This window comes from Camponotus vicinus, unplaced genomic scaffold (genome assembly GCF_025532165.1).
Source record: "Camponotus vicinus isolate PSW18456_S1 unplaced genomic scaffold, iyCamVici1.0 SCAF_10, whole genome shotgun sequence".
NCBI lineage: Eukaryota > Metazoa > Arthropoda > Insecta > Hymenoptera > Formicidae > Camponotus > Camponotus vicinus.
In genome coordinates, this window is record NW_028141946.1 from 7,801,073 (window position 1) to 7,827,732 (window position 26,660).

General features: G+C 33.1%; 3 protein-coding genes across 8 annotated transcripts in view; 2 read left to right on the forward strand and 1 right to left on the reverse strand.

The window, feature by feature from the left end:
- LOC145961090 (uncharacterized) overlaps positions 1–24,508 on the reverse strand; it is a 146,295-nt gene extending 121,787 nt beyond the window's left edge. Inside the window, exons 1-2 of the mRNA XM_083080934.1 lie at positions 22,843–24,508; positions 21,604–21,683 (exon numbers count right to left, since the gene is read on the reverse strand). The gene's annotated coding sequence lies outside the window, so the exon portion shown is untranslated. The remainder of the gene's footprint in view (positions 1–21,603; positions 21,684–22,842) is intronic.
- Positions 9,985–20,317, forward strand: Ugt50b3 (UDP-glycosyltransferase family 50 member B3). 4 transcript variants are annotated; one of them, XM_083080939.1, is made up of 9 exons: positions 9,985–10,435; positions 12,119–12,226; positions 13,230–14,210; positions 14,896–15,162; positions 16,527–16,725; positions 16,871–17,050; positions 17,593–17,910; positions 18,300–18,528; positions 19,424–20,317. In XM_083080939.1, the coding sequence occupies exons 3-9, from the start codon at positions 13,983–13,985 to the stop codon at positions 19,563–19,565; spliced, it is 1,563 nt and encodes a 520-aa protein (XP_082937065.1). In that variant the 5' UTR covers positions 9,985–10,435; positions 12,119–12,226; positions 13,230–13,982; the 3' UTR covers positions 19,566–20,317. The 4 variants fall into 4 exon arrangements, with proteins under 4 accessions (XP_082937065.1, XP_082937062.1, XP_082937063.1 ...); XM_083080936.1 differs by having other exon boundaries at positions 12,119–14,210; XM_083080937.1 differs by having other exon boundaries at positions 9,985–10,277; positions 12,119–14,210.
- The window catches only part of LOC145961086 (insulin receptor), a 74,591-nt gene continuing 70,983 nt past the window's right edge, over positions 23,053–26,660 (forward strand). For 2 of the 3 annotated variants that reach the window (XM_083080924.1, XM_083080926.1), the window contains exon 1: positions 23,053–23,441. The gene's annotated coding sequence lies outside the window, so the exon portion shown is untranslated. Of the gene's footprint in view, positions 23,442–23,466; positions 26,654–26,660 lie in introns of those variants that run through there. The other variant, XM_083080927.1, reaches the window with a different exon arrangement.

The following is a 26,660-nucleotide window of genomic DNA, read 5'->3' on the forward strand; positions in this document are numbered from 1 at the left end:
TCGCAAATAAAATAAAGTAACAATAAATAACTTTACATCCAAAAATAATTTTTGAGCTTTTTGATATCAACATATAAAAAAATGTTCTTTAAAAATAAATCTACAAAATTATAAACGCAAAAGAGACTATCAACTGTTTTGCAAATGAGAAAATCCTAAAGTTGTTAACCTGCAAAATTGCAAATAGCAGAATAATTGCATGCAGATTGCAAATAATACGCGAGAGAAACAAAAATATTCACTGCATGCTAATTGATTTTAGATATGAGATACGATGTATCATCGCTACCAATATTACCGATATTCATCGTTTCTCAATCTGAATACAAATACGCGTATCATAGACATGAGAAAAACAATAGATCTCCTTATAGCGCTCTGTATACTTTTATAACGCAGTGGAAAAATAGCGATAGGCGTATAACGTGATCAGCATATAGATACATGTCAAATTTTTAATTTCTAAGTCTATATCTAAATTTTACTTCGATTCACTTTGTTAGATTACATAACGAAGAAATTATAGAAAAAAAATTACATAATTTAACTTACGTAATGAAGAAGTTCTGTTAACTTCTGTTTTCTGTTTTATTTTAAAATAAAATAAAAAATTTTATTGACAATATATTAAAGGTAAATTTTTTGTGTTTCTTTTATAATAAAAAATACAATATGATAAACAATATAATTTCTTTTTCAATTTTAGGTAAATCATGAATGTCATATATAACGCTGGACGTATTCCTCATTACATGGGGTTCTACTGTATAGTTGTCACGTTTGTGGATCTGGCATTGTTAAAATACGATCGCGCGATTGCGTTACGCGAGCGCGACCATGTCGCGCGGAATCAAGCATTACGATTCGTAACACGCGTAATTATGCCACATCGGAGAAAGTGAAATCGCGAGGAAAATTTACGGTCGTCGCATTCGTGTCACTCTCCGCGAGTTCTTCTTAACATTTTCTGGATGGACTCCGCTTTAACGAAGATCCGCGCGTCTCTTGAAGATTGAGAAATCTCTCCTCGTTTCATCGTTTGATACTTTTATTCTTAACGCGAAAAAATTAGTCTATCTAATTATTATTAAATTATTATTAAATAAATGTTAAAATTATTTAATCGATATAATTGGTTTGAAAAGAAACTGCGACTGAAGGTGATTTAAAGTCAAAACATGCGTATATTCTTCTGTATAAAACTTTAATTTGCATTCCAACATCGGCATTTCAATTCATACTAGTCTTTTGATTTCGATTTTAATCAACGAATTATATATAAATATTTATCACAAATTATTTCTAATTTAATTAAGACGCTCTATTGAAAAATTTACAAAGCACGACTGATGAATTTTATTCTCTTTAATTATTTCCTGACAATGGTTTTTCTCTTTTAATTTCATAGTTTCTATTGCGTGGTTCTCTATAAACGGAAAAGTGAGAGTAAGCAACAACAATATCGATCAATATGTTAATTCATTTAAAAACGTGGAAGAAACGTAGAACATATTTTTAATAAAAGTAACGTTTTGATTAAAACAGACTTTATTCTCTTAAGATACAAATAATTATAATTATAAATAATTGATGTTCTTCTAATAGCAACAAATAGTCAATATTTCGATAACAATTAGAATATGATTATTTAATGTTATTAAATGAGAGACTATTGGATATAATAAGATAGGAATATATGTACAATAATATTATATTCCAATTTGTTTATTTTGGCAAAACGTTTTTTTGTTTCTACCAATTTATATTATTGCGATTCTATTTGAGACCCCAAAGAAAAAATTCTCGTAATATTATATATGTTGATTATTTTCGTCGAATTTTTACGCTTCGATGAAACATATATTTATTACACATTTTTCGATTATTATGTATATAATATATATGTAAAAATTTACAATTACATTTATCTTTTTATCGTACCTTCGATTAAACATGTCTTTTATTCTGAAGAAACACTCCGCAAAATTTCTGCCTCAGGCAATATAATTATATCATAACTTTCATTTATTAAGAACTCGATTATGCCTTCATGTTTTGCGAGATTGTACAGCATTGAAATTAAAATTATTGATCTTTTTCTTCGTGAGCAATAATTCTTGACTTTGATAAATTTTTCTTGAAAAACTTGACCTAAATCCACCAAATCGATATTATTCTAGATGATGAAAAATCCATGCATTCGTACCGGTTAACGCGAGATATTGCACACAAGCATTTAACATAAAAAAAAGAATGCAAATGTGAAAGTATCAGTAACTCCGGCTGCATTTAGAGTATATTAAATGTAAATATAGCAATCGAGGTTAACTACTTCATAATTATTTCGATATGGCTTAATTTTGATTGATGATTTTACATTACTATCATGTTTCTGTATTAATATGTGCACAATTGATGCATCAATATATATGCAATTCAAGTATGTATAACACAAATCCATTTCTCAGTTTAATGTATTTAATGTTTAATCTATTTGTAATTCAAATTCATGTTGAATGTGTTTATTAGGAAAATAATTTCTTAACAAGAAATTAAATATGAAGCACGTTTATTGTATGATTTAATAAAATAAACGCTCATAACGCGCATTAATAATTTATAGAAATTGTAAGAATAAATGAGCTTATAATTTCAAGTTTAATATCATCACTTTCAATGACATTGATTCCCTTAGTTAATATTATAATTGCATGGATTTTATGTAATCCGTTTTTGCCGAGATTTTCGCATGCGGTTAGGCATTGTATTGCAAAATCAACTAATGTACACAATAGACTCAACTGAATCGCACCGTCTCGCGACAAATGGAATACAGATAACCTTCCAAGCTGTCATCATACCTGTAGAGAGGGTAACTTTCAGTTAGAAAGAGTTACCGCAGTTAGATTGTCGTGTTAATTGTGAAAGAGTATTGTTAAATATGTGGTTGTTTTGCGCCGTGTGTCAAATACGCCTCGAGGGAAAAGCTGTTTCGTTCTAACAGATGCGGCTCGCGTCTCATAGCGTCTCGTAAATTCCAAGTCAAATATTCAGTTCTGTTTGAGAAACATACGGTTGCGTCAGATTTGTATGTGGTTTGCCGCATAGTCGATAACTCATTAGCACCACAATGTTTTCTTAGGCTCCTCTTTTTTAATTGCGTAATAATAAATTTAAGTAAGTGATATAGTACATCTTCCTTGAGAAAAAAATGATTAATCTATAAAAAAATCTTCGTATCGTTCAGCTATTCAAACATTTATTAAAATTGTGACATAATTTTTATAATTAACAATATTTCGTTTAACTTCTCTTTAAAAAATCCAAATGGAAAGTCAAGAATCATCGCAATATACTTTCACGGAGAGTGTAATTGTGAGAATTGATAATCCAAAAAATTAAAGTAACACAATAAATTATCCAAAACATTTTCAATAACTTTTCTGGAAATAATAACTCCCTGTTTCGCCATTAAACATGACAGTATATTATTAAAGTTTCGCTTCATTAAACTAAGAACATATTTTGTTAAATATTATAAAGCTCAAAGGTATTCATTAAATCGGCGGTTACTATATATCGGATGTTAATTGCAATTTCCTAGTTTCCTCTTTCACCGCTTCTCTCGTCCAGAAAGATTCGTGCGGTCCGCCAACGATCAATAATATCGTTTTACCACAACTGCATTTTCAAATTATATCTTACAGCTTATATTACGCTTGTAAATAGGCACTTATTATATGTATAAAATATGAAAATAGATTCACATGTTATTTTGCACTTTTTAAATTTTAAAAATATTGAAGTAACAATTTAGTGTACAAATTCAACTTTAGATTTTATTAAATTTATTTATTTATTATAATAAATTTTAATTCATTATTTATATTTTTATCTATTTATTTATACATATTATCTATTTATATATATATATATATATATATATATATATATATATATATTGTGTTATCATTACATATATATATATTATATATTATATGTATTGTATTTATATTATATTATTATTATATTATTTATTTATATAATTAATGAAAGCTTGCAAAACTCACGCTCTTAAAAAAATTTATTATCTATTCCGAAATAAACCATCGCTCGAGAAAAAAACGATGTCAAAATATAAAATATTGTTAAAGTAATTTTGTACAAAATAACATAACACAAATACATGGCTCTCTCTCTCTCTCTCTCTCTCTCTCTCTCTCTCTCTCTCTCTCTCTCTCTTTCTCTCTCTCTCTCTCTCTTTTTCTTTCTAAGTGTACTTTTATTGACGATCAAAATTATGGAAGGTGTCATTTTCTGGTGTCAATATTGCACCTAGCCTTCACGATTGAGAACGCACGCAATCTAAATTGGCGCGTGAAAGAATTTGTGATAAAACGAGACGTTGATGGCGCGTCACTTTCTACAGTGAACGCCCGAAAACCTGAGGCAGCTTCGTACGTGAAAAAGATACCCGTGAAACCGGATATCACCCAGATCCAGGCGGTAAATTGGTCGTAAGATGAGGAGAAGACAGGAGAAGGAAAAAAAACATGCTTTTGAAGATGCGGCGTAAAATGACGGAAAACGCCGTCGTAAGATATGGAATATCAAGATCTAGTAAAAAGTGATTAATTCTATGGATAGATCCAATAAATAATCAGTAACAATGTAATATTTATATATTATATATTACACGAAATTAATAATCACCCGAATTAATTTTATAAAATAGAAAGTTTCATTAAGAAATCGGTGATGCAAGCTTAACGATAAAATTTACAGTATCAGGCAAAAATCAGTTTTATATAATCACGCAAGATATTTTCACGGTGAGATGGACAAAAATTATCTCATGACAATTCGCAACTCTTGGTAATATCGAATGCCTGTACGCGAATTCGGGAAAAGTTATTCTTACGTTATGCGCCTTTTAAATGCGCAATCCGTTGTACGAATATTTTCGCGCGAATCGAGAATAATGAAATTGACTCGAAACGATGAGCGAACATATAAGAAGATAGCAATAAAGATATTTTTTTCGCGATATTCCGTCTTTCTCCCCGTGGCCCTGAAAAGAGGCAGATATTTTAGAAAGTTTTAAAACGATGCTTCCTTTTTCTCTTGTAAAGTCGATTTGACCGCATTATGGAAAACTTGATTCACCTGATTTTTGCAAGGAGCCACACACTGTTGAACGAGTTTCGAATAATAAAACGTGAATTATATATATTTGATTATTTAAAATTGTATATAATTGTGTATGATTGGAAAGACTAAAATTTAACATTAGTATTTGCATTTCTCTAAATGAAAAAAAATGACCATGCATTACGTAAAATATAAAAGACACACAATGCATTGCATATTGTAGATAATACGATTGTCATATGTTATAATAAAGACATAAAAGAAAGATAAATTGCAATGTATAGTATGTTGATTATTAGCACAAGTAATAAATATACTTTATATATATATATATATATATATATATATATATATATATATGCGCGCTCTGAGTGCTTTTAATCTATCAATTTTGTAAAAATATATGTAGTCGCAAAATGTGTGAAAAATTGCGGTGAATATACGATAACGTTCTAAATTTTCGTTTAAAGTTAATAAAGTTTATTCGACATAAATCGCACACGGAGAACATGTCACTAATTAAATATTGTATATAGCGTTGATGCTGTAAAAATGCAGATTTGATTATAAATAAATATCGTGATAGAGAGAAAAATTATAATTTTGTAAAAATATATCGAGATTTTAAATAAATACAACAATATTTTATTCAAAGGCTATATTAATTAATTATTACTTAAGAAATAGTATTTTTCAAAATTGAAAAACTGAAAATAATTCTTTTTTTAAATTTTAAATTTCATATTTTTAGCTATTTGTAAAGATTAAAACAATATTATTTTGAATATTTATGTAAAAACGTGTGGCTACTAAATAAAATAAAATGTATGTGTATGTATATATGTTATGTAAATCATAGATTTATGTAAATTATAGATGTAACAAGAAGCTTATTTGTGAATATCTATGAATATTCTGAATTTTTCATATAGTTTGTGTATATGAAAAGTACAGCATCATATTATAATAGTACATGTGATGTAAATTGTGTGATGTCTAGTGAACTCAGATTTTCATGCATATTTTCGTCAACGATATCTCTTTCATGAATACATATGTAAACTAAGGAGATTAAATGTCACAAAATAAATCGCCTCATTTAATCTATTTTTTCTTCCTTCTTTTTCCTAGTCGATAATATAACGAAAAAACAGGATAAGGAAGGACTAGATTGAGATTGGACCTATGCACATAGGTTTCCTAAAGCAATTCAGATTCAACGAGTATGGCTGAATGCACACTGTTCGTAACGTCAAATATTTTTATATAGGCTTCTAATGTCAGATCAATGTGTATTGCTTCATAAGAAAATATTTGATGTTACGTTGACGTGACGTTATGTATAGTGTGCATTTAGCTTATCTTGACATGCTTCAACATCATAACCAGAGTTGAAAAGGCACGTCAGCAAGAATCAACAACAACGCTTCCTTTCTCTTGTTTGTTGCGTGTGATCAAATCTAACTTTGTAAAATCACACGATTTGACAGTCAACGAAACGTCAAAACGCGGAACGCACGCGTCGATCTGTGGAGTGATAAAGCTTGCATGAAGATTAATTTTAAAATTATCACGGTTCACTCGCATTGCTAAACAAATCGTAAAACGGGAGAATGTCGTAAAACACTAATGATTTGACACCGGATAAGTGGAAAGCTGCGATATTCCGCGACAAATTAATTATCGCGTGTCATTCCAATACAGAACTTTTATTCATCCAATATATAAAATATAAAATAGATAATTCCTAATTTCTTCATAATTAATTAGATATATTTTCATTCAAACAACAATTTATTTAATTTTTTATTTAAATAAAAATTTTTCTGAATAATATTTTCATTATTCTATTATTTATTAAATAATGGTAATAGAGATAAAATCTTTGCTATACTATACATTAGTTAGAAAAGTCTTATTTATTCAAAAGATACATTAAATTGAAAAAATTTAAATACATTAAGCTAATCACAAGAAAAATTAAATCATACATTGATGTTCATGTTAATTAATATTTTCACATTTTTAATAAAAATTCAAATAAAGTATTACATTAATATTAAAATATTAAATGTAGTATGAATAATGAAAATAATGAAAATAATGTAAATGATAAATTATTCAAATAGCAAATAATACAAATAATAATGTAATATCGGATAACGAATAACGGATAACGAATAATATAAATTTAAAAAAATTTAACTTTAAATAACAAATTAATATTCATGTATTCTCAAAATATATGTAAAGATGGCAAGTGTCAAGATCAAGTGATATTTAATTAATTATCTTATACACGAAGATAAATTTGATTAATGATGCACGGGATGTTGATTCATATGCAATTTTATAGCGAAATATGTTAGATACACTATCGCGTACACAATTCTCGAAATACAAAAAAGCGTAACGCAATTTCCTTGATTGCGCGATAAAATGTTTAACATACATTTTATTAAGTAACATGATAGCTTGTGAACATTTCACTAATTTAATCGCTCATATATTACAAGCGTATTTCGATCTATAGCACATACACACGATTGTGCAACCTTTTTGTGCGCATCGATGCGCATTAATGCATCAAATCAAATTAATTATATATTATATTGAGTGTGCTCAGTCATCTACAATTTAATTATCTTATTTCGGGACAATTGGTTTCGCTATGTTAAATATATATGGAAATTATTAGTATAAAAAGCCAGTTTGATTTTTTCTTCTATAGATATTGAGATACATAATATTTTTTTTGAAAATATCTATAATTACGCAGTTTAATGAAGATTATAATCATTCTTTATCACTTTTCTTATGCTTTATACATCTCGATTTTCTAGAAATGTTCTATTACGTAAACACAATATTGAAATATTTAAGGCTAAAATAGAAAGAGCTATTTTTAATGTAATTTAATGTGCTACTAGCTAGAGTATGTGTGATATGCGGTATAAGAATTTTAAATTAAATCTAAAATTGTTAAAATTTTTCTCACTTTCAAGACAAACATATCGTGAAGACCAAGATTAGCGAAATTTTTGTAATCAAATATTGAATTTATTATATAGCAGAAAGATATTGTTATATTAATTATTTCTACTATTTTTGGTTATCAACTTTTAGAAATTTACAAAAGAGATAGAAAAAAAAAGAAAGAGAAATTCTATGAATAATTTCCGTAATTTGTATTATATTTTATGTATATATATTGCGTAGATATATTAAAATATTGTATATATGTATATGTAAAATGTATTAAAAAACATTTTTATATATTATATTATAAAATTATGTCAATTATCAATAAAACAAATATCTTATTTTGTAAATAAAACAAACTAACAAATTTTTATTATTAATCATATAATTAAACATAATAAAACATAACATTGATAAAAATCGTTTTTTATGTTCTATTTGAACAAATAAATTATCATCTTGAAAGATTTTGTTTGCACAAGATGTAACGGTACATTAAATTGAATCAGTGAAATCTGCCTTAATTCTTAAAGTAGCGAGTTCGCTCCCTTTCGCGAAATTCTTGTCACAATTTCGTGTACGTTTACTTTATAACTTTATATTATGACTTCTCGGTCAAAGACGATTATTAATCGAGAGAATAGAGAGTCAAGATTTCGAGGTTTCGAAATAACTAAATCGCAACCGGGTGAGTTACATAACCGGAAATTATCATAATTCTGTAATCGAATATAACACTTCGAATATAACAAGGAAATAATATAAAATGAAGTATGCATAATGAAGATGTAATGTATAACAAAGATAGAAAAGTGATGAAGCAATTAGATTTTATAAATTCAAGCGGAAATTATATCAAATTTATAATTACGAAATTATCAGCACAAGTTGCTTATAAGTGGCTGTACAAATGTCATATTACAGTCTCGAACAACAAATTACATTTAACTCGAGCACGAACTCTTTTTTATAGATATGATTAATCTATCAATCGCATCCCGTCGTTAGACTTTAATTTTCCTTGATACACTTACAAGAAGATAAAAAATCAAAACTTGTTCTATGGAATATATTCGAGATAACCGTAAATTACCTAGTTACGTGTATATAATTACGAGTGAACAGGGAAAGAGAGAGGCGATGGTGTTGCCAGTAATCGTCGATAAGTAAATTGTAATCTTTTAAATAAAGTGAAAGGAAGTTTATCCTCTCTCTAGATCGAGAACGAAGAAAAATTTCACTTGTTTCGTTGAACAAATTTTGATAAAAAGATAACATTATGTTAAAGTAACAGAAATTACATCCTTGAAATGAGTTTCATTGCTAAATTATCACGCACACGTAAGTAAAGTAATTTATTCACAGTACTTTTAGTATAGCATTTTTTTTCTTTATCGCCTCTATTAAATATTAGAAATATAATATTTATTCTCAATAATTTGTATATTCTCCATATTTATATTTATTCATCTATGTACATCACTTGGTACATCATCTAGAATAAGAATAAGAGAAAGAGAAATCTATAATATAAATCTATAAGAATAAGAGAAAGACTAGGGAAATTAAAATAAATTATTGTTTCAATAAGAGACACATTTAATAACATTTTTCTTCGATAAAATTTCAATGACAACGTTTCGCTATAATCATGCAATTAAAATTTCACAGTCATCGAGATGCCCAATCGAATCAACAAGCATTCGTGCAAACGGGTAGGTATGCGCGGGAGCGCAGCAAACACATCTTCACGGGTACCGTGACCGACGATGAAGAACGTCCTGGTGGGAGGCAAAACTCTCTCTCTAGAGTTCAGCTGATCATTAAAGTTGCCGTTGGCACAGTCAAACTTTCACGCTCGCCGATACGCGAGCTTCGCGAGTGAGTTGTACACCACCGATACCGATTTCAAGGTCCGTGCTTCCGTGCTCGGCACGTCGATCCGGCCATGAAGCGAAACGAAAAGCGCGACGCACGGGATAGAAAGATTTGCTAGTTGACTACGTGATTCGAAAACAAATTGTGTATGAATATAAATCGGAAAGGCGGAAGCAGCGACAAAAAATTGGTTAAATACACCGGGGAATAGATATATCGCAGTGGTGGAAATCGAGTCTCCGTAACTGAATTTACACGTGAATCAGGTCTGATTCGAGTTTTACTCTCCTTGTGGTTTATATTTCATCGATAATTTTTGTATCGTCGACTGTATGTAACTAATGTGGGTGTAGCGGTGATTGAATTGCAAATTTTACGAGAACGGATTTGATAAATTATCGCAGATAGAAACGTTAACAAGCAAGTAATATATACAAGAATACATTACAACACTATGATTCTTTGTTTACAAATTAAACCGGCGAAGAGAAATTAATTGGACCTCAATTTAAGATATTCAGTTTGAAACAATTCGTTCATTCACATAATGTATTTTACGCATGCAAAGAAATATCTTAAATAAATTGAAATTTGGCTGGAATAATAATAATTAAAAATTAAATCGAAATTGACAAATTAGAGCCACAGCGCGGTAGTTGGAGCGAAGGAAGAAACAACATTTCCTTCTTTCTGATTACTCGTATATTTTAAATTAAAAATAATTACAATAACAAAAAGCAAACGTTTCGGATCATCTTTTGATCCTTCTTCAGAGAGCGACCTTAACAATATGCGTTACAAAGTGTTGTTGATACATTAAATTATAAAAATTATAAAAATATATGTTCTCGATGCATAGGTAATGTTAAATTGTATCTCGCAGAGGTCTGGTAAGCACATTGTTTCTAATAATTCTTCAAATTATTGTAATTATTGTAATATGACAAAGTGTCTTAAGTAAGTGTAAGTTAAGTTCCAATAAATCTAACAAATTGAGTGAAAATATGAATATAAAAAAATATTATACGTGAATTAATTTTTTATGTTTTAATTATTAGTCAGAAACGGGACTCACCAAATTCTGCGCTTTTTACAAATTGATAACTGTATACCGCTATGTATATCATGTTAGCTTGAAGTTCAATGATGAAATATATAAATATATCCTCGGTTGTTGGGACGTAAACTGAGGACAAACTCGGTTAACTTGATAATAACAAATATATGTATGTGTGAACAAACCTCTCATATTTTCGATAAATTATCGATTATCGTTCCAAATGCATGATAATCGATAATATATCGAAAATATGAGACGTTTGTTCACATATATTATGTTTGTTATTATCAAGTCAACCGAGTTCGTCCTCAGTTTACATCCTAACAACCGAGGATATATTTATATATTTCATCATTAAATCTCAAGCTAACATGAGATATATACAACGGCATATAGTTATCAATTTGTAAAAAGCGCGGAATCTGGGGAGTCATGTTTCTGATTAATAATTAAAACAAAATATAAAACTCTCGTATAATATTTCACTCACGTATAATATTTCTTTGTATTCATATTTTCACTCGATTTGTTAGATTTATTGGAACTTAACTTACACTTACTTTGGCATATTACAATAATTACAATAATTTAAAGAATTATTAGAAACAATATATGCTTACCAGACCTCTGCGAGATGCAATTTAACGTTACCTATGCGTCGAGAACGTATATTTTTATAATTTAATACGTCACGTACAACAATTTGTAATGCATATGTTAATGTCGCGCTGAAGAGGGATCAAAAGATGATCCGAAACGTTCATTTTTTGTTAATGTAATTATTTTTAATTTGAAACATACGAATAATCAGAAAGAAGGAAGTGTTGTTTCTTCCTTGAGCTCCAATTATTGCCCTGTGGCTCCAAATTTGTCAATTTCGATTTAATTTTTAAAAATATCTTAATCTCGAAAGTTTGAATGAAGATGTTAGTAATGATACGAGGAACCACAGAAGGCGGGAAATAGCATCGATATTTCCAGGATTGAATTATCACCACGAGCGATCGCGCATACGAGGTGTGTGTTATTAGTGAAAGTTGTGTACAGTTTCAGAAGATCAAGACTGACATCGCCGAGGAATCGCGTGAAAGGAGTAAAGAAGGTCAGAAGAAAGGAAGGATTAAGAGATCTTCACCTGGTCGGAGAAAGGAAGAAGTAATTGAGCGAAAATTGACGAGCGTTCTCAACAATACTTGATTTTCAATACACGATACATCGTAAAAGATCGGTCGACGCGACGGTTTAAAAAGTCGCATGTCTTGAAAGTTGCGCGTCATCTTCTACAGTGCTTCTCTTTGAATATTAGACCGGTAGAAGAAGTTCAAGTACTTCAAGACGAGAGAAAGGATCTGCAAAAGAGATACGCGAAACCACACCAAGCTCTTCGAAAGCTATCAAAAGCAAAAGAAACGTTTAGATAGGATACTTTGTAAAACCGCGACTCCGCGATGTCGCACCAGAAGTAAAAAGTAATCGATAATAAATGGAGAGATTTTTAACCAACGGTTTTTGCAAATTGAAGTGATTTAAAGAGAAGTTGATGGGAAAAAGAGAAAAACAAAGTTGCTTGAATGTAAGCACACACACGTAGACCACAACATAAAGATGCAGTGAAAAGTATCTTTTTTGTGTTTTTCCAGCTTTTAAGTCAAAATAGAATCGATTATAAATGAATTAAATTTATATCTATCCTTTCAAGACAATAATAAGCGTAGTTAGGTTAAGCGAAATTAATAACTGAGTAAAAATTGCATACATATTTGATAAAAATATTACAATTTTCTTTTGTGCTATATGTTACAATTGTCATCATGAGATGGATATCAAAAAGATGTAAATAATAAAAGTTTAATAATAAGCTCCAGAAAGTTCGTCAGTTATCTAATATCTTGTAGCATTTATAAAGATATCGAAAGTGAGTCTCTCCGTTACATAATTAATTTGCTAATCTACATAATCAAAACTCGTTTACATAGAAATTTATGTATCGAGGAAGAAAGCGAAATCTCTCGATTAAGAGGCCGACGAAATAGCTTCGGGATTACACAATCGATAAAATTCATTTCCTCTCAACTAAGAGAAGAGGCATTAAAGAATACTTTATTTACGATCAATCTTTCATTCGAGAAAGTCAAAGGAATCCATTTTCATTTAATAGAATCTTGAGAATACACAGAAGATTATCGCAAAAAATCGACGAGTAAACTGATGGTAGCACAAAGCGAGATGGCATCTTTGAAACTATTCGACGCTTGCCGGAAACGAATAAGAATTTGAAAGGGACAAGCGCGCGTAGCCTGAGACATGACACGTCGATGCTGCGATTCACCATAGACATTCAAATTTCAGGCCGACAATTTTCTTTTCGACGGTGCATTAGAATGACAATGAGTTGCCTAGCTTGATGAGACAACTTGTTTATAACTCGAGAGACCTCGCGTGTTTCAGACCATTATATTGGTGCGTTTCGAGGGGGAGAGACAAGAGTAATTCCCGAAACGTGCGAGAATACACGAGACGAAGGATGCGCGCAGCATCCGCCACAGTCGCAGAGACGACCAGCGATCGGGTGAGACGCATTCGCGACACGACGATCACGAAACGATCGCGATCACGACGCAATTTATCGGTGCCGCGAACTGGAGCGTAAGAAGACCCGTTCTTCATCTCGGTCAACCGACCGGAAACGGTCCGTAGAGAGAATACAGATCCTCCGCGCATCGGTTTCTCGCTTCGTCGATGCACAAAAGAGTTCGTGACGAAAGGGACGCGTTCGAGCGTAACGTGGATATGTCCACGGTACAGGATCGCGAGACGATCGGTCTTCCCCGTTGAGAAGGTACCGCACGCGATATCGACATTCTCGTGATAAGAGCGAGAAGAACCTGAAGCGTTGGCGATATCCGCAAAGATGACACGTCGGCTCGTCCTCCTCCTGGGCATCTCCGCGCTGATCGAGCCTCTGCTAGGATATAACGTCCTGATGGCCACCCTGGGTGGTACCAAGTCTCACACGGTGCCCTTCGTCGCCCTTGGTACGAGCCTGAGTTCGCGGGGCCACAACGTCACACTGCTGAGCGCTTTCTCCGGTCCCGCAGCGAATAATGGCCTTCGCGAGCTGGTGCCGTCGATCCTCGAGGTGATTTACGATCTACTCCCGCATAAACTCGATGCCCCAGTCCAGTAAAACGGACATGATACCCAGAAATCACCGCGGGCTATCGCTCGTCATTATTCTCCTCCGTCCAATTTGGCTCTTGACCTACCTAATTTTATTACACGCGGTGTAATTTACTGTACCATTCGTCCGCTTATACGATTACCTCCTTGTTGATTACCTTCTTTCTTAGCCCTGTTGTCTGCGGACTTTTTATTTTTATAAGATATAGATGGGCAGCATTCGAGTATAATGGGATGTTTCGAATAATATTAAGATTTATCGCATACGCATCGACTATAAGAGTCAAGGGATGCGGAGTCCTTCGGACGTTTTTACGCTCTGTTTGTAAAGTGGCGATCCAATAATTTGAAACAAATAAAAAATTATAATTTTCTCATTCACCCTTTCTCCTTGTACTTACATTTAATCTTTCAGAGTAGTTTGTTTCTACTAGAAAATTTTGCAAAACTTGTTTCTGCGATTTATTCGTCGCTTTATATCTATTTTTCTCCATGAAACTATCTTCGAAAACAAGGAAGTTTGATCCTAATTCGAAAGCTTAGCAGTTTTCGTAAGTCGAAGTTTTGGGATTAAAGTCCCAAGACACCACAGCGAGTTTCGCGAAAGATATTTGCATTATTCTCGCGCGTAATTCTTACGGCAGGCTTACGTCGAGAACTTCACGTCCGAGTGGGATCTGGTGGGCGCCCGATTCCGGAACGAGCTCCCGATTTCACCATGGGACGCCATGAGGTACGGCTGGGAGTCCTGCGAGGCATTGTTGCGCGACACGGCGTCGACGGCCGGTCTAAGAAAACCAGATGGCAATCCGCGCGCGCGATGGGATGTCGCGGTGATTGACGGCGCTTTTCCCGAGTGTCTGCTGGGGATTCTTCACGGCGAGAATGTTCCGACAATAATGCTCAACACGGTAATAAGCTATTCACCCAAAACCGCAAAATCGTGACGAGACTCCCCGTAACTAATTCAATTTCTGTTAGAGTTAGCTCGTTTCTCTATCTCGCTGTGAGAGAGACAACAGTCGACTCGACTTTTACTTGAATCACTTGTGATATATAGTATAATTATTCATTATATTATATATAATATATGTGATATATAGTATAATTATTCATTATAGTATAATTATTCATTATATTATATAATTATTCATTCATTATATTATACATAAATATGTGGATTATGGAATGATTATGTGTATTAAGATGAATTTAGTTCGTATAAAAATTATAGCTATCAAAGTAAAAAGGACGATACAGGATTATGTTGCAATTCTGACTCGAGAGAACCGCACATTCTTTATATTAGAATTATCGAGATATTTTAAATACGTCGCTGTAAATATATACAATATAATGATACGATTACACATTTTATAATGTGCATAAAATATAAATTTTTTAATTGTTTGCATTTTTAATTTCTTAATTATTTACGTTTATAAATTTTAGAAAATTTCTAAACATATTTAATTTATAGGAATTTATATAAGAATTTACTCTATTTTGTACATCAAATAGTACAATAAACAAACAGATCTCTACTTAATAATTTTAAAGAAAAACTGAAGAAAATTATAAGTTTGATAATTTTAAAAGAAAAGACGAGATTATTTTATATTAAAATAAATGTTAGATTGAGAAATTAGATTGACTAATGTAGGAGGAAAATTTTCGAGAATAAATTAAGTTTCAAAATAATAATGTGTGGTCTACCGTAAACTTTTTCTTTTTACTGCTTGATTTACCAAAAATATCAAAAAAAAAATTGTATACAGATATCAAAATAAAATTGTATACAGATATTCATTATAATTATCTCATGAGTATGGAATGTGCAAAACACACTTGTTTGTCGTATCATAACGTTTTCGTATATAAATGAAAAGTAAATGATGAATACCGTGTTATGTTCACTCGACTACGTGTAACTAATATGGCGATATGTCAGAATAATTGCCTCCTTGAATAATTTATATACATATCTCTAGATGTGCTAAAATGGTTTAAGAAACTTACAAGTTAAACTTCAATTATTCTATGTATATATTGATTTTGCTATTTTCATCATTTATTCTTCTAATAACGTCGATGATGCGTCGATGATTCGATGATAAGTGAATTTTTATGCTGTTTTACTTAAAAAGAAAACATTTTCCTCCGATTTTTTTTTTTCGATATTTAAAATCGATATTTTCGACTCGTTAAAATTAATCACGTTTGCTGAATATTATTATAATAGTAATAGAAACAACGATATATATTATGTATGCAGGTGGCATTGTACAGTGGATCCATTATGCGTCAAGGCAATCCGTCACCATGGTCGGTGACACCATATTTCGGCAAAGTGATGACGCAAGATATGAACTTTTTCCAAAGGGTCTTAAACGTGGCAGCTCAATTCACTTTAAAAATTATGCATTGGATCACAATTTCCATTTACCTTCGGCCAACTCTTCAAAAATATCTCGGTGAACGTTTAAATCAACTTCGCATTCTACTCTATTCGTTTATTGATCAAAATTGCGTGTAACGCTGTAATAATCGTGCACATCTTTTATTTTTTAATTGAATATTTATACGAATAATGATAGAGATAATTTTTGCTTTTGACAGGTGATCACATACCCGATGATTTGTACAATTTAACGGCGGAAGTTCCTTTGACTTTGCAGAACAGTCATTACACTGTGGCCGATTCCGTGCCCTACTTGTCAAACGTCGTGAACGTGGCTTGTCTTCATTGTAGACCGGCAATGCAATTAAATTCGGATTTGGAGTCCTTTCTGCGACGTGGTAATATCGCAGGCGTACTCTTTTTTCCCTTTCACTTCCTATTTTTTTATATAAAATTCACATTTCTGACAGCTGTATAAAATTCTTACATTTCAGAGCGAAACTATCGTGAACTTGAAGAATGACATTTCATTCATCATATAATAAAAAACATATTTTATTAATTAAAACTATTTTTATTAATTATTATATTGTCATAAAAAAATTTCGCGCATTTAAAGAAAGGAAATTGGAATAAACAGTAAACTTGTGTTATTTTAATAAACGATAAAAACTGCTACATTTCGTTCCTCGTTTCCTTGTTTTGGATTTCTTCCAACATAAAAATATTTAAACTTCTCGTTTAAATCTCTCATGACGACATTTCTTGCATATTACGTAAGGGACCGTATTGCGTGTATAAGTACAGATCCGAGATATGCAACGTTATTTCGTGTTATTTTGATACTATCTTCCCTGCGGTGACTCGTGTGACGAGTGCACGATAAAAATCTCTGACTAAACTTGCATGTGACACCGAGACGTTGTCAATTTTTGCGCAGGTTTCGTGTTCGTCTCGATGGGATCGTCGGTGCAGGCTTCCGGAATGCCGGAGGCTCTACGGCAGATCTTTGTCGCGGTTTTCTCCGCGCTACCGTACAACGTCATCTGGAAGTGGGAAGGTGCCAAGATCAAAGATTTACCGACGAACGTGAGAACGGCTGCCTGGTGGCCGCAGCAAGAGCTACTCGGACATCCCAAACTCCGCGCCTTCGTTTCTCACGGTGGATTGTTATCCCTTCACGAAGCAGCTTATCATGGCGCGCCGACTCTGGTCCTGCCGGTCTTTTGTGACCACGATGGAAACGCGGCGCAGGCCGGTAAATCATTTCCTTCACTTTGTTTTTTAATTAATAAAAATGATATAACATATAAAAAGGTATGGAATTGATCGCATGATTATTGATTAGAAAAGATGAAGATGAATATACGATAAAAATAGAAAGAATAATTCGAGTGTTGAAAGTAAATTGTTGACTGCAAATTTTAATCAAAAATTTCAATGAAAAACGCAACCATAGTTAAATTTTATATTTTTATTGATCAAAGTTGCCTACTACGCTATATATAATCGTATATCTTTCACTTATAATCGAATATTCATAACTAATAATGATAGTCATAATATTTTAAGATATTTCACCGATAAAAAAAATTAATTATTTTTAATGGTTAATTTACTACATTTTCGTATATTTATTTAACGCAGAAAAATTGGGTTACGCTTTGGTAATGGATTTGGCTGGTATATCCATTAGTGCACTTCATGAAGGTATACTTAAAGTTGCCGCCCTTCATAATAATTCTTATCGAGAGGCAGCTAAAAAACGAAGCGCGTTGCTGCGTGATCTTCCGATTGATTCCAGAGAATTGGCCACGTGGTGGGTCATACACGTCGCCAAACATGGAGGAGCCGATCATTTGAAGAGCTCAATCAGGTAATATTTTTTCCAATTGTTATCATCATTATACTTTTTCAATTATTATTATTTATCATTATTATATCTTCTTTTTAATTCCGATCGTTTGCATCTTTCTAAGAAATATTCCCAGACAGCACACATGTCCAAAAGACATCTAAAAGACGACTTAAAGACGTCTTGAAGTCTTTTAGACATCTTTAAGACATCTTTTGGCCTTTTTGTGCTGTCTGGGTTCTCTATATTCAACATAATCTATATTTTTATTTCTTCTAGTATTTCTACTTTTTTCCTTCTTATTTCTATATATGTACGTTACTATCTGATATCATACGTCTATCTCGTTTCATCTTAAAATATCTCGGTCTTGTTTCTCAACTTATATAGCTTAACTTATATTCTTTTACAATTATTCATACTTTTATTATATTCTTTAGTGCTTTTCTACTCCTCCTGTATTGTTATTATTTCTTATACATATCTTAGTTTTCTTTTCCTTCCTCAGTTTTTCCCTTGCAAACTTCTTTTTCTCATTTCTTTTCACCACTTTTTATTACTTACATATTCTCACTTCTTTTCATATCTTGAAATATTTTCTTAATATTTCCATGTTTATTCTCTATTTCTATTTTATATTGTATTTCTGTTTTCTTGAAAAGTAAATAAACATCAAAACATTTATATAAAATATTTTATCTGCATCTTTTCTTCTCTCTTATATTCTCATCACATTTTTATTATTAATGTATTAGTAAATTTATTAATAAATTTGTATTAATAAATTTAAAATAATTTAAAATAAATTATATATAAAATGCGTATATTGAAATGTTCGATGCAGCAAATAAATCTACGATATATATATATATGTAAAACTGGAGAAAGTATATAAATGAAATACAACATTTTTCAGATATATGAGCACGTTCCGTTATTACAGTATAGATGTCGCAATATTTTATATAACGAGTTTAATCCTGATAATTTACGGACTCAAGAAATTATGCTGGCGAGCAGTAATCGGTCAAGATGTCTTCAAGAAGAAAATAGATTAAGATTGATTCGAATTTCGTGAAAACTCTTTTGCAAATTTATTTTATTTATTATATCATGCATATATTATTTTTTAATGTTAAACGTTTAACGTTTAATTGGGACAAAATGGGAATTATACAAGAGAGACTCATTTTTTTCGATCGGCAGACGGTCTTTTTTTTAAAAGATCTCTAATATATTTTTACGGCAACATAATTATAAGTTACTTGTAGTTGTAATTTAATCTAATAATTTTGCTTAGTTTACACACATTTGTTTGCATATAAATTTTTAAATTTAAAGGTACAAATAGTAAAATACTTTTATATTCATATACATATTTTTTCTCATTACGAAATACTTTAATTGCTGGTATTTTAATTGCTATAACAGGTCTTTACCGGAAGATGTTATAGCTGGTGGCTAAATAATAGCTGTTATAGCAGCAATCGTGATACCGCTTTCTACATTATCCACATTATTTTTTATAAATAACAAACTAAACTTTAAGTTGTTCATCATATCATAATGTTTCACTTATAAACTTAGAAATTATCAATATTTTGGTATTTATGGTTCGTATGTGTGTGTACGTGACGAGAAAATTGATATAAATAAATTTATATATATTAAGATTTTGTATATTGGATATATTGCACATAAAATAATAAATAAAAATTAAAAATTACTAAATAATATAAAATTTGCAATACACGATATATTATCAAGTAAATAATAACTACGAATTCTCAATGTTTATACAAGGAGAAAATTTTACACAACAAATTATATAAAAAATATATTTATTTTTACATTTATTGAAACTTGGAATATAACGACATTAAGATATTTATTAATGTAAAAGTTGTAAATTATTTGTTTTATTATTCGTTTTATTATTTGTTTTATTATTTGTTTTATTATTTGTTAACAATTATGCATTTTGTGCCTCAAAATACCTGAATATAATTGCAATACTTCTTTAAAATATAATACGTATATGATATTATTGAATAAAAATATCGATTTTTTTTCTTTTCTATGCCAGTACATTCTATAATTACAAAACATTGTTATATTGTAATTTTTATTATATTTTCTCCGTGTGTGTATGCAGTAGCAAAATATATATAATTACACCCTCAAAGTAGTATTATTTTTTTTTATAAAATTATTTAATATTTCAAACATTTAGATAAAAAATGGCAAATATTTTTTAAACAAAGCTTAATATGCATATAATGATATTTTAATAATACATATATAAAAATTCCAACAGGAAAGAACATGTTGAAAACATCACGAAACAAGTTAAAAATTCATAGACACTTTTATCGACAAGAAGTATCTCAAAGGCCGAATAATGTTAAATATCAAGATTCGCGATTTTATTCTGCATAATAAAATGCACATTAATTTAGTAGTAGCCATAAATTTACGCAACAAATATCTATATACAATACATAAGACATTGGCATAGAATATCACGATGTTTCCTTCGATGTTTCGACAGAAAGAAAGAAAGAGAGAGATTGCTTTCGTGTTAGAAGCGAATTATAAGAGAAGAAAAAGAAAGCCAGACGAATGGGACAGAAGCAATCGAAATGAAAACAAACCAGACTATCAATCGCCTGTACACCCTATCAATTACTCAAATATTACGCAAATATTTATCTAAAGTACATTCATGCTATCGCGGGTTATCTCATCAGGTATGTGTCGATCAGCTTTGTTGATTTGATACGGTGGTATAACAGAAATCACTATCAGACATTTTGTTAATGCGATAAATGAATAAAGATTACGAATAGAAATTTAAGGCCTTGATTGAAGGACAAATGACATTGATTAAAAAATAATCAGAATTATTCAATCGACTTTATCGATATAAAATTGATTTTTGAATAATTTAATTTCTCTAAATGGCAAAAATATTTTATCTATTCAATAATATGATCATACGTATCTCGTAACTAACATGAAAATTTAAATTATTAATTTCTTTCACACATACACACACACACAAATATTTAGAAAATAATGAAAAAAAAAACTTACAGACAGTTGAAGCTTCATTCTTATTCTTAGCACGTCGAGCCAGACAAACTTCCTTTATTCTTAGCACTTCTTAGCATCTACTTCATTTCGTGGTACATACACATAATAAAAATGTTTTAATTAAGTGTATATAAGATACATAATGTGTTGGAAAAAAAGGTACACAAGATTTATATCAGTGAATTTTTATGTAAAATACATGTTAAACGATTCGAGGAAATATAAAAAAAATTTTTTAAAGAGAGTTTGCATTTTTCTCTACACTATATTTATATATAAAAATAATAATTTTACATGCAAATGGAAAGAAGTACGTAGAATATCTTTTGTAAAGATCAGAGTAAAACTACGTAAAATAATCATGTACTTTCACATATGATAAACAGAAGCCAATAAATTGCTTATTTTGCATCGAATTGCTTTTGTGATAAGTTTGATTTTTCGACGTTTTCCACGTTCATTAAATATTTTTTTATTCGTTTTATTATATGTATCGAAATCTTACATCTTTTTTAACATCATGATGTATGATATTTTTATTCTATTTGCATACATAATTAAGAATGTACTCTACTTAACGTTAAAAATACTTAATTTGGTTATCAAAACAAACGAAGCAAAAGTTTCTTGTCTGGACCAACTATTACATTATAAGCCTCTGTAACATGGGATACGTAGTATTTGCCAAATGGTAAAGTAATGGAGAAACAACATAAAGCAAATATATATATATATATATATTTGCATTTCTTTAACATCTCCTGTGCTGCTTCTCAATTACTTTACCATTTGGCAAATGCTAAGTATTCCACTTTACAAGGGCTCTTATATTTAATTACATGCAATAGTTATCCAAACAAGAAATGTCCGCTCTTTTGTTTCGTCAAATTATTCAAATTATTCAAGGCATTTTTAATATCAAGTAGCGTATATTATATATATAATACAGACGCATAACAATAGGCATTCGCTGTATTTAAAAACTTGCGAACAAAATTTAATTTCAATATTTTAAATACATTTTTTATTTATATTATATTCATTAATTTGTGGATTATTTTAACCTAATTAATTTCATCTCTAAATGAAGTATCTCTCTATTATTATTATCTTCAAGTAAGCGTATTTAATGAATAATCTTTTCTTTAGGACAAACAAGTATATTTCTCGGCTATGCATCGCTTATATATCGCGCGAATTATTCAAGTGATAATATTAATTAATTAATAGTACACTTACCGATTCTTTCCCTCGACATTCCTTCCGCCAAATGGAAGATTCATCGAATCGACGATCGTTAAGAAACCTATCTTGTACTCTGAAATTATTCACTGGAAGCGATTCGCGATGCGACCGCGTGACGGCGCTCGCGTCGCGCGGGAGTGACGCTTCTCATAAAGCTGTCACGTTCGTGGTCGCGTTCGGCTGTTGGTGTGTACAATCGCGGCTTGGAGCAGTAGCAGCCGACTCGTGGGTCGGTATATACGTAGTGTGTCGTCTGCTCTCGGTAAAAGAGCGAGCCGCGCGCGCGTCGTATTCGAGGGTAAAGAGAAAGAGACAGAGAGAGAGAGTTTGTTACATTCGCGTGATACAAAGTCACGAGAGAGAGTTCGTGCCGTGTGTGCAGCGTGCTTATGTGTTTGTGCGCGTACCTACATCCGCGCGTGTGTACGTGGTGCGCGGATACGTATTCCCGGAAGAAACGGAGAGACGAGTGAGAGGAGAGATGTGCCGATCGGGGGCAACTTCGCGTTGTCGCCTCCGCCAACTGCTACACGACTGCTACGAGCTACGACGTGCGAGCACGTGAATCGTGCGCGACGTACGACACGTACGAGGTGAGTGCTCTCGTCGCGAAAAGGCACGCTTGCCCACGTGATATCGCGCGACGATGCGATGCGATGCGATGCGATGCCTTTGCCTTTGCCTTCGCCTTCGCCTTCGCCTCCGCGACGCGTCGTCTTCTTGCGCGAAAACAAAAGCGAGCAATCGAACGGACAAACGACGCGCACTCCCAGGCTCGTCAGGAGCGCGGCCAAGTGTCGCCAATTTCGACGTCAATCACATATTCGGACAATAATATGCGACGCGACGCGGTTTGAGGGAACCGGAGCGAGAGAGACGGCAAGACATAAATATAAATGACATGTATATACATATGTCACCGTACACACACACACACACACACATACATGTATTATATATATTTAGAAACATATATATAGATGTGTTGGCGCGTCAGTGGGAGAGGGATGAGACGGAGCGAACGAGATGGAGAGGAACGCAGGGACACCGTGCACGAGACGCGCCCGAGACTCGTGTGAACGCACGTGGGCGTCGAGCACGGGAGCGAGACGGGAGTATATCTGCGCACCGCGGTAACGGGGCTAACCGGAACACTTACGACGTGATGTACAGGCGCGACGATCGATTGCGACGACGCCGTGTCGCGGCTCGGTCGCCTTAATCGGGGAGACGACGAGTCCCCGGCGAGTCTCCGCGTCCCTTACGCACGCGACATGGTGCGTCGCGTCGTGTCACGTTGCGTCGTGCCGCCGTTTGTCATTCGCGTCGTGTTTACCGTGCGTGATACGTCGCGGGACGCGTAACGAGAGGGAACGAGGGTCCGCCATACGTCGAACGTATTCGTTTTCGACGTATTATCGCGCGCGGTTTCCACCCTGCAGCCGACTTTGGCCCGTGACGCAATCCATTCAAGCGTTTACTACGCAATACAAGACACGACACGGCCGTCTATCTCACGCTCTCCCCGCGCCGTCTCCCCCCCTTCCCCGTCTCTCCTTCTCCCTCGCGCGCTCGCGCTCCGTCGCGCCCGCTCAATGCCCGCGACCTCTCGCTCCCCCCCACCAACCCCTATCGCCGCCGCCGCGCCGCGTCGCGTCGCGGCGCGCCCTCGTTCCTCTGTTTTGATCGTTCGCCGCCGGCGCAGGGTGCTCGCGCGATTGGGCGAGAAGACCGATCGACGGAAAAAGCGCGAGAGCGACGCGAGTCGTGGATTCACGTGGAGGCGATTCGCCGAGACTCGCCTCTCTCCCTTTGTATTCCCTCGATATTCGATCCGCGACGGTTGTTTCGTGCGTTCGACGCGAACGATTCGCGTCGTGTCGCGTCGAAAAGCCGACGTCTATCCATCTACGTCGTTAAATGCGCCGCGAGGAGATCCAAAGGTTGGTGTTGCGTCTAAAAGTGCCCTCGTTCGACCTTACATTTCCCCCGCGACGCACCTGCAAGGACGACGCGAACGCGCATTGTATGTCGTAATACGAGAATCGTGTCAATGTCAAATGTAAGCCGGGAGTCCAACTAGAGCGCGCGTTTCACTGCTAAATATGCGGTGGGAATAAAAGCGTCTCGTGTGCGAGATCCGCCCTCTTCGTCTCCTCTCTCTCTCTCTCTCTCTCTCCTGCGCTCTCTTTTTCCCGTTTTACGGTCGGATTCCTTACGACCCGCCAGATCCGAAGATGGTACAGGACGGCGACGGTGCATTGTCCGGCAGGACCCAATGTCTGCGTGCCTTTTACGAAACGTGCGACGCAGAATCGTCGGTCTGTGTATATCTCGTAGCCCTTCGAGCAAGAAACGTGGAGGTGCTCGCAGTGTTTACAAACATTACTTTTGACGAGATCCGCTCAGAAATCGCTAGAGTCGTAGTTCGTGAACGCGAATTATCGGATATCGTGAATTAGATAATAGATTGTTGCGCCAGAGAGAGAGAAAGAGGGGGAAGGAGGGAGAAAGAGAGAGAGAGAGACGCCCTTTTGATCGACGCGTCATTGCTGTGTATTACGACTGTTTCTAATGAGATAAATAAACGAAGTAACGATAAATCAATAACCCACGCTTAATGACGTTTGACAAGTATTATTTTTCTTATCGAAAATTGAGGATTAATTAAGAATTATTTGGAGTGATTATTGAGCTGGCACGACACGTGATCGCGTTATTGCGCAGTATTGCTTATTTTTTTCACCGCGAATCGTCACGAACATCTAATGCGACGCATTCTTTCTTTCCGATTAATATTAAGACACTTTCTTAATTGTGGAAACGTTCAATATAATAGTCGTCGTAAATATGATATCGTAGTACAGCAATTAAATAGAGAGATATTACGTTTTATGGCGCAAATAAGAGAAAACGATCCGTATCATAAATAACATTGCGCGTGTAATATAGATTAAATAAGGATTAAAAAATTACTTTTTCATTAAAAAAAAAATCTGTCGAAAATATAAGAAAAAAAAATGTTGCTTTAATAATACACTTATTAAATCCATAAATCAATGTATCATAAGTGCAACAATATCACGCGTGTAACGTGTCAAAATAAAAAAATAAAAATTAAAAAATTAATTTTACAAAAAAACCTATCAAAAATATTGAGAAAACTACTACTAAGAAAAAAGTGCTGTTGTAATTGAATAAATTAGGGATTCGCGTTTATAAAAGTAAACGCGAGGTACGAATTAATAATTCGGAAATCGTCAAAGTTGTTGCTCTGCACGAGAGGGAAAACGGTATGGGAGATGGAGCAAAAAAGAAATTAATATCGAATAAAACGCATTTTCTCTATGGGATCAATCGACGGGAAGGCTCCGTGATGCTTTTGCGCGGCACATTGCGTAAGATCGCCGTACCTCTACCCCACACAGCCTCGTGTTACGATTTTAACGACGCATTTGCCAATAAATCCATCTCATTCGGGGCGGAGGAGTTTAGGAAAAACTTTTCTCAGGAGAATAAATTAACCGACTACAGATAAATTCAATTAATTTAGATTACATGCGAAAGAAATCGAGTTTTTCGGATATTTTTATTCAATTTTCGACACGTGATTCCAATCACCGTCTCTCTTGTTCTCTCTCTCTTTTATCGGTTATCTATTATTTGGAAAGTTTTTCGAGATACGATAGAGAAGGGCGATATTTTATCTTGAAACTAGATGCGTAATATCGTAAATAAGTGATCGTAAACATTCGAAATGTGGAAATGAACAGTGGAAGTGAAAGAGGAATGACATAAATGAATCGTAAGTT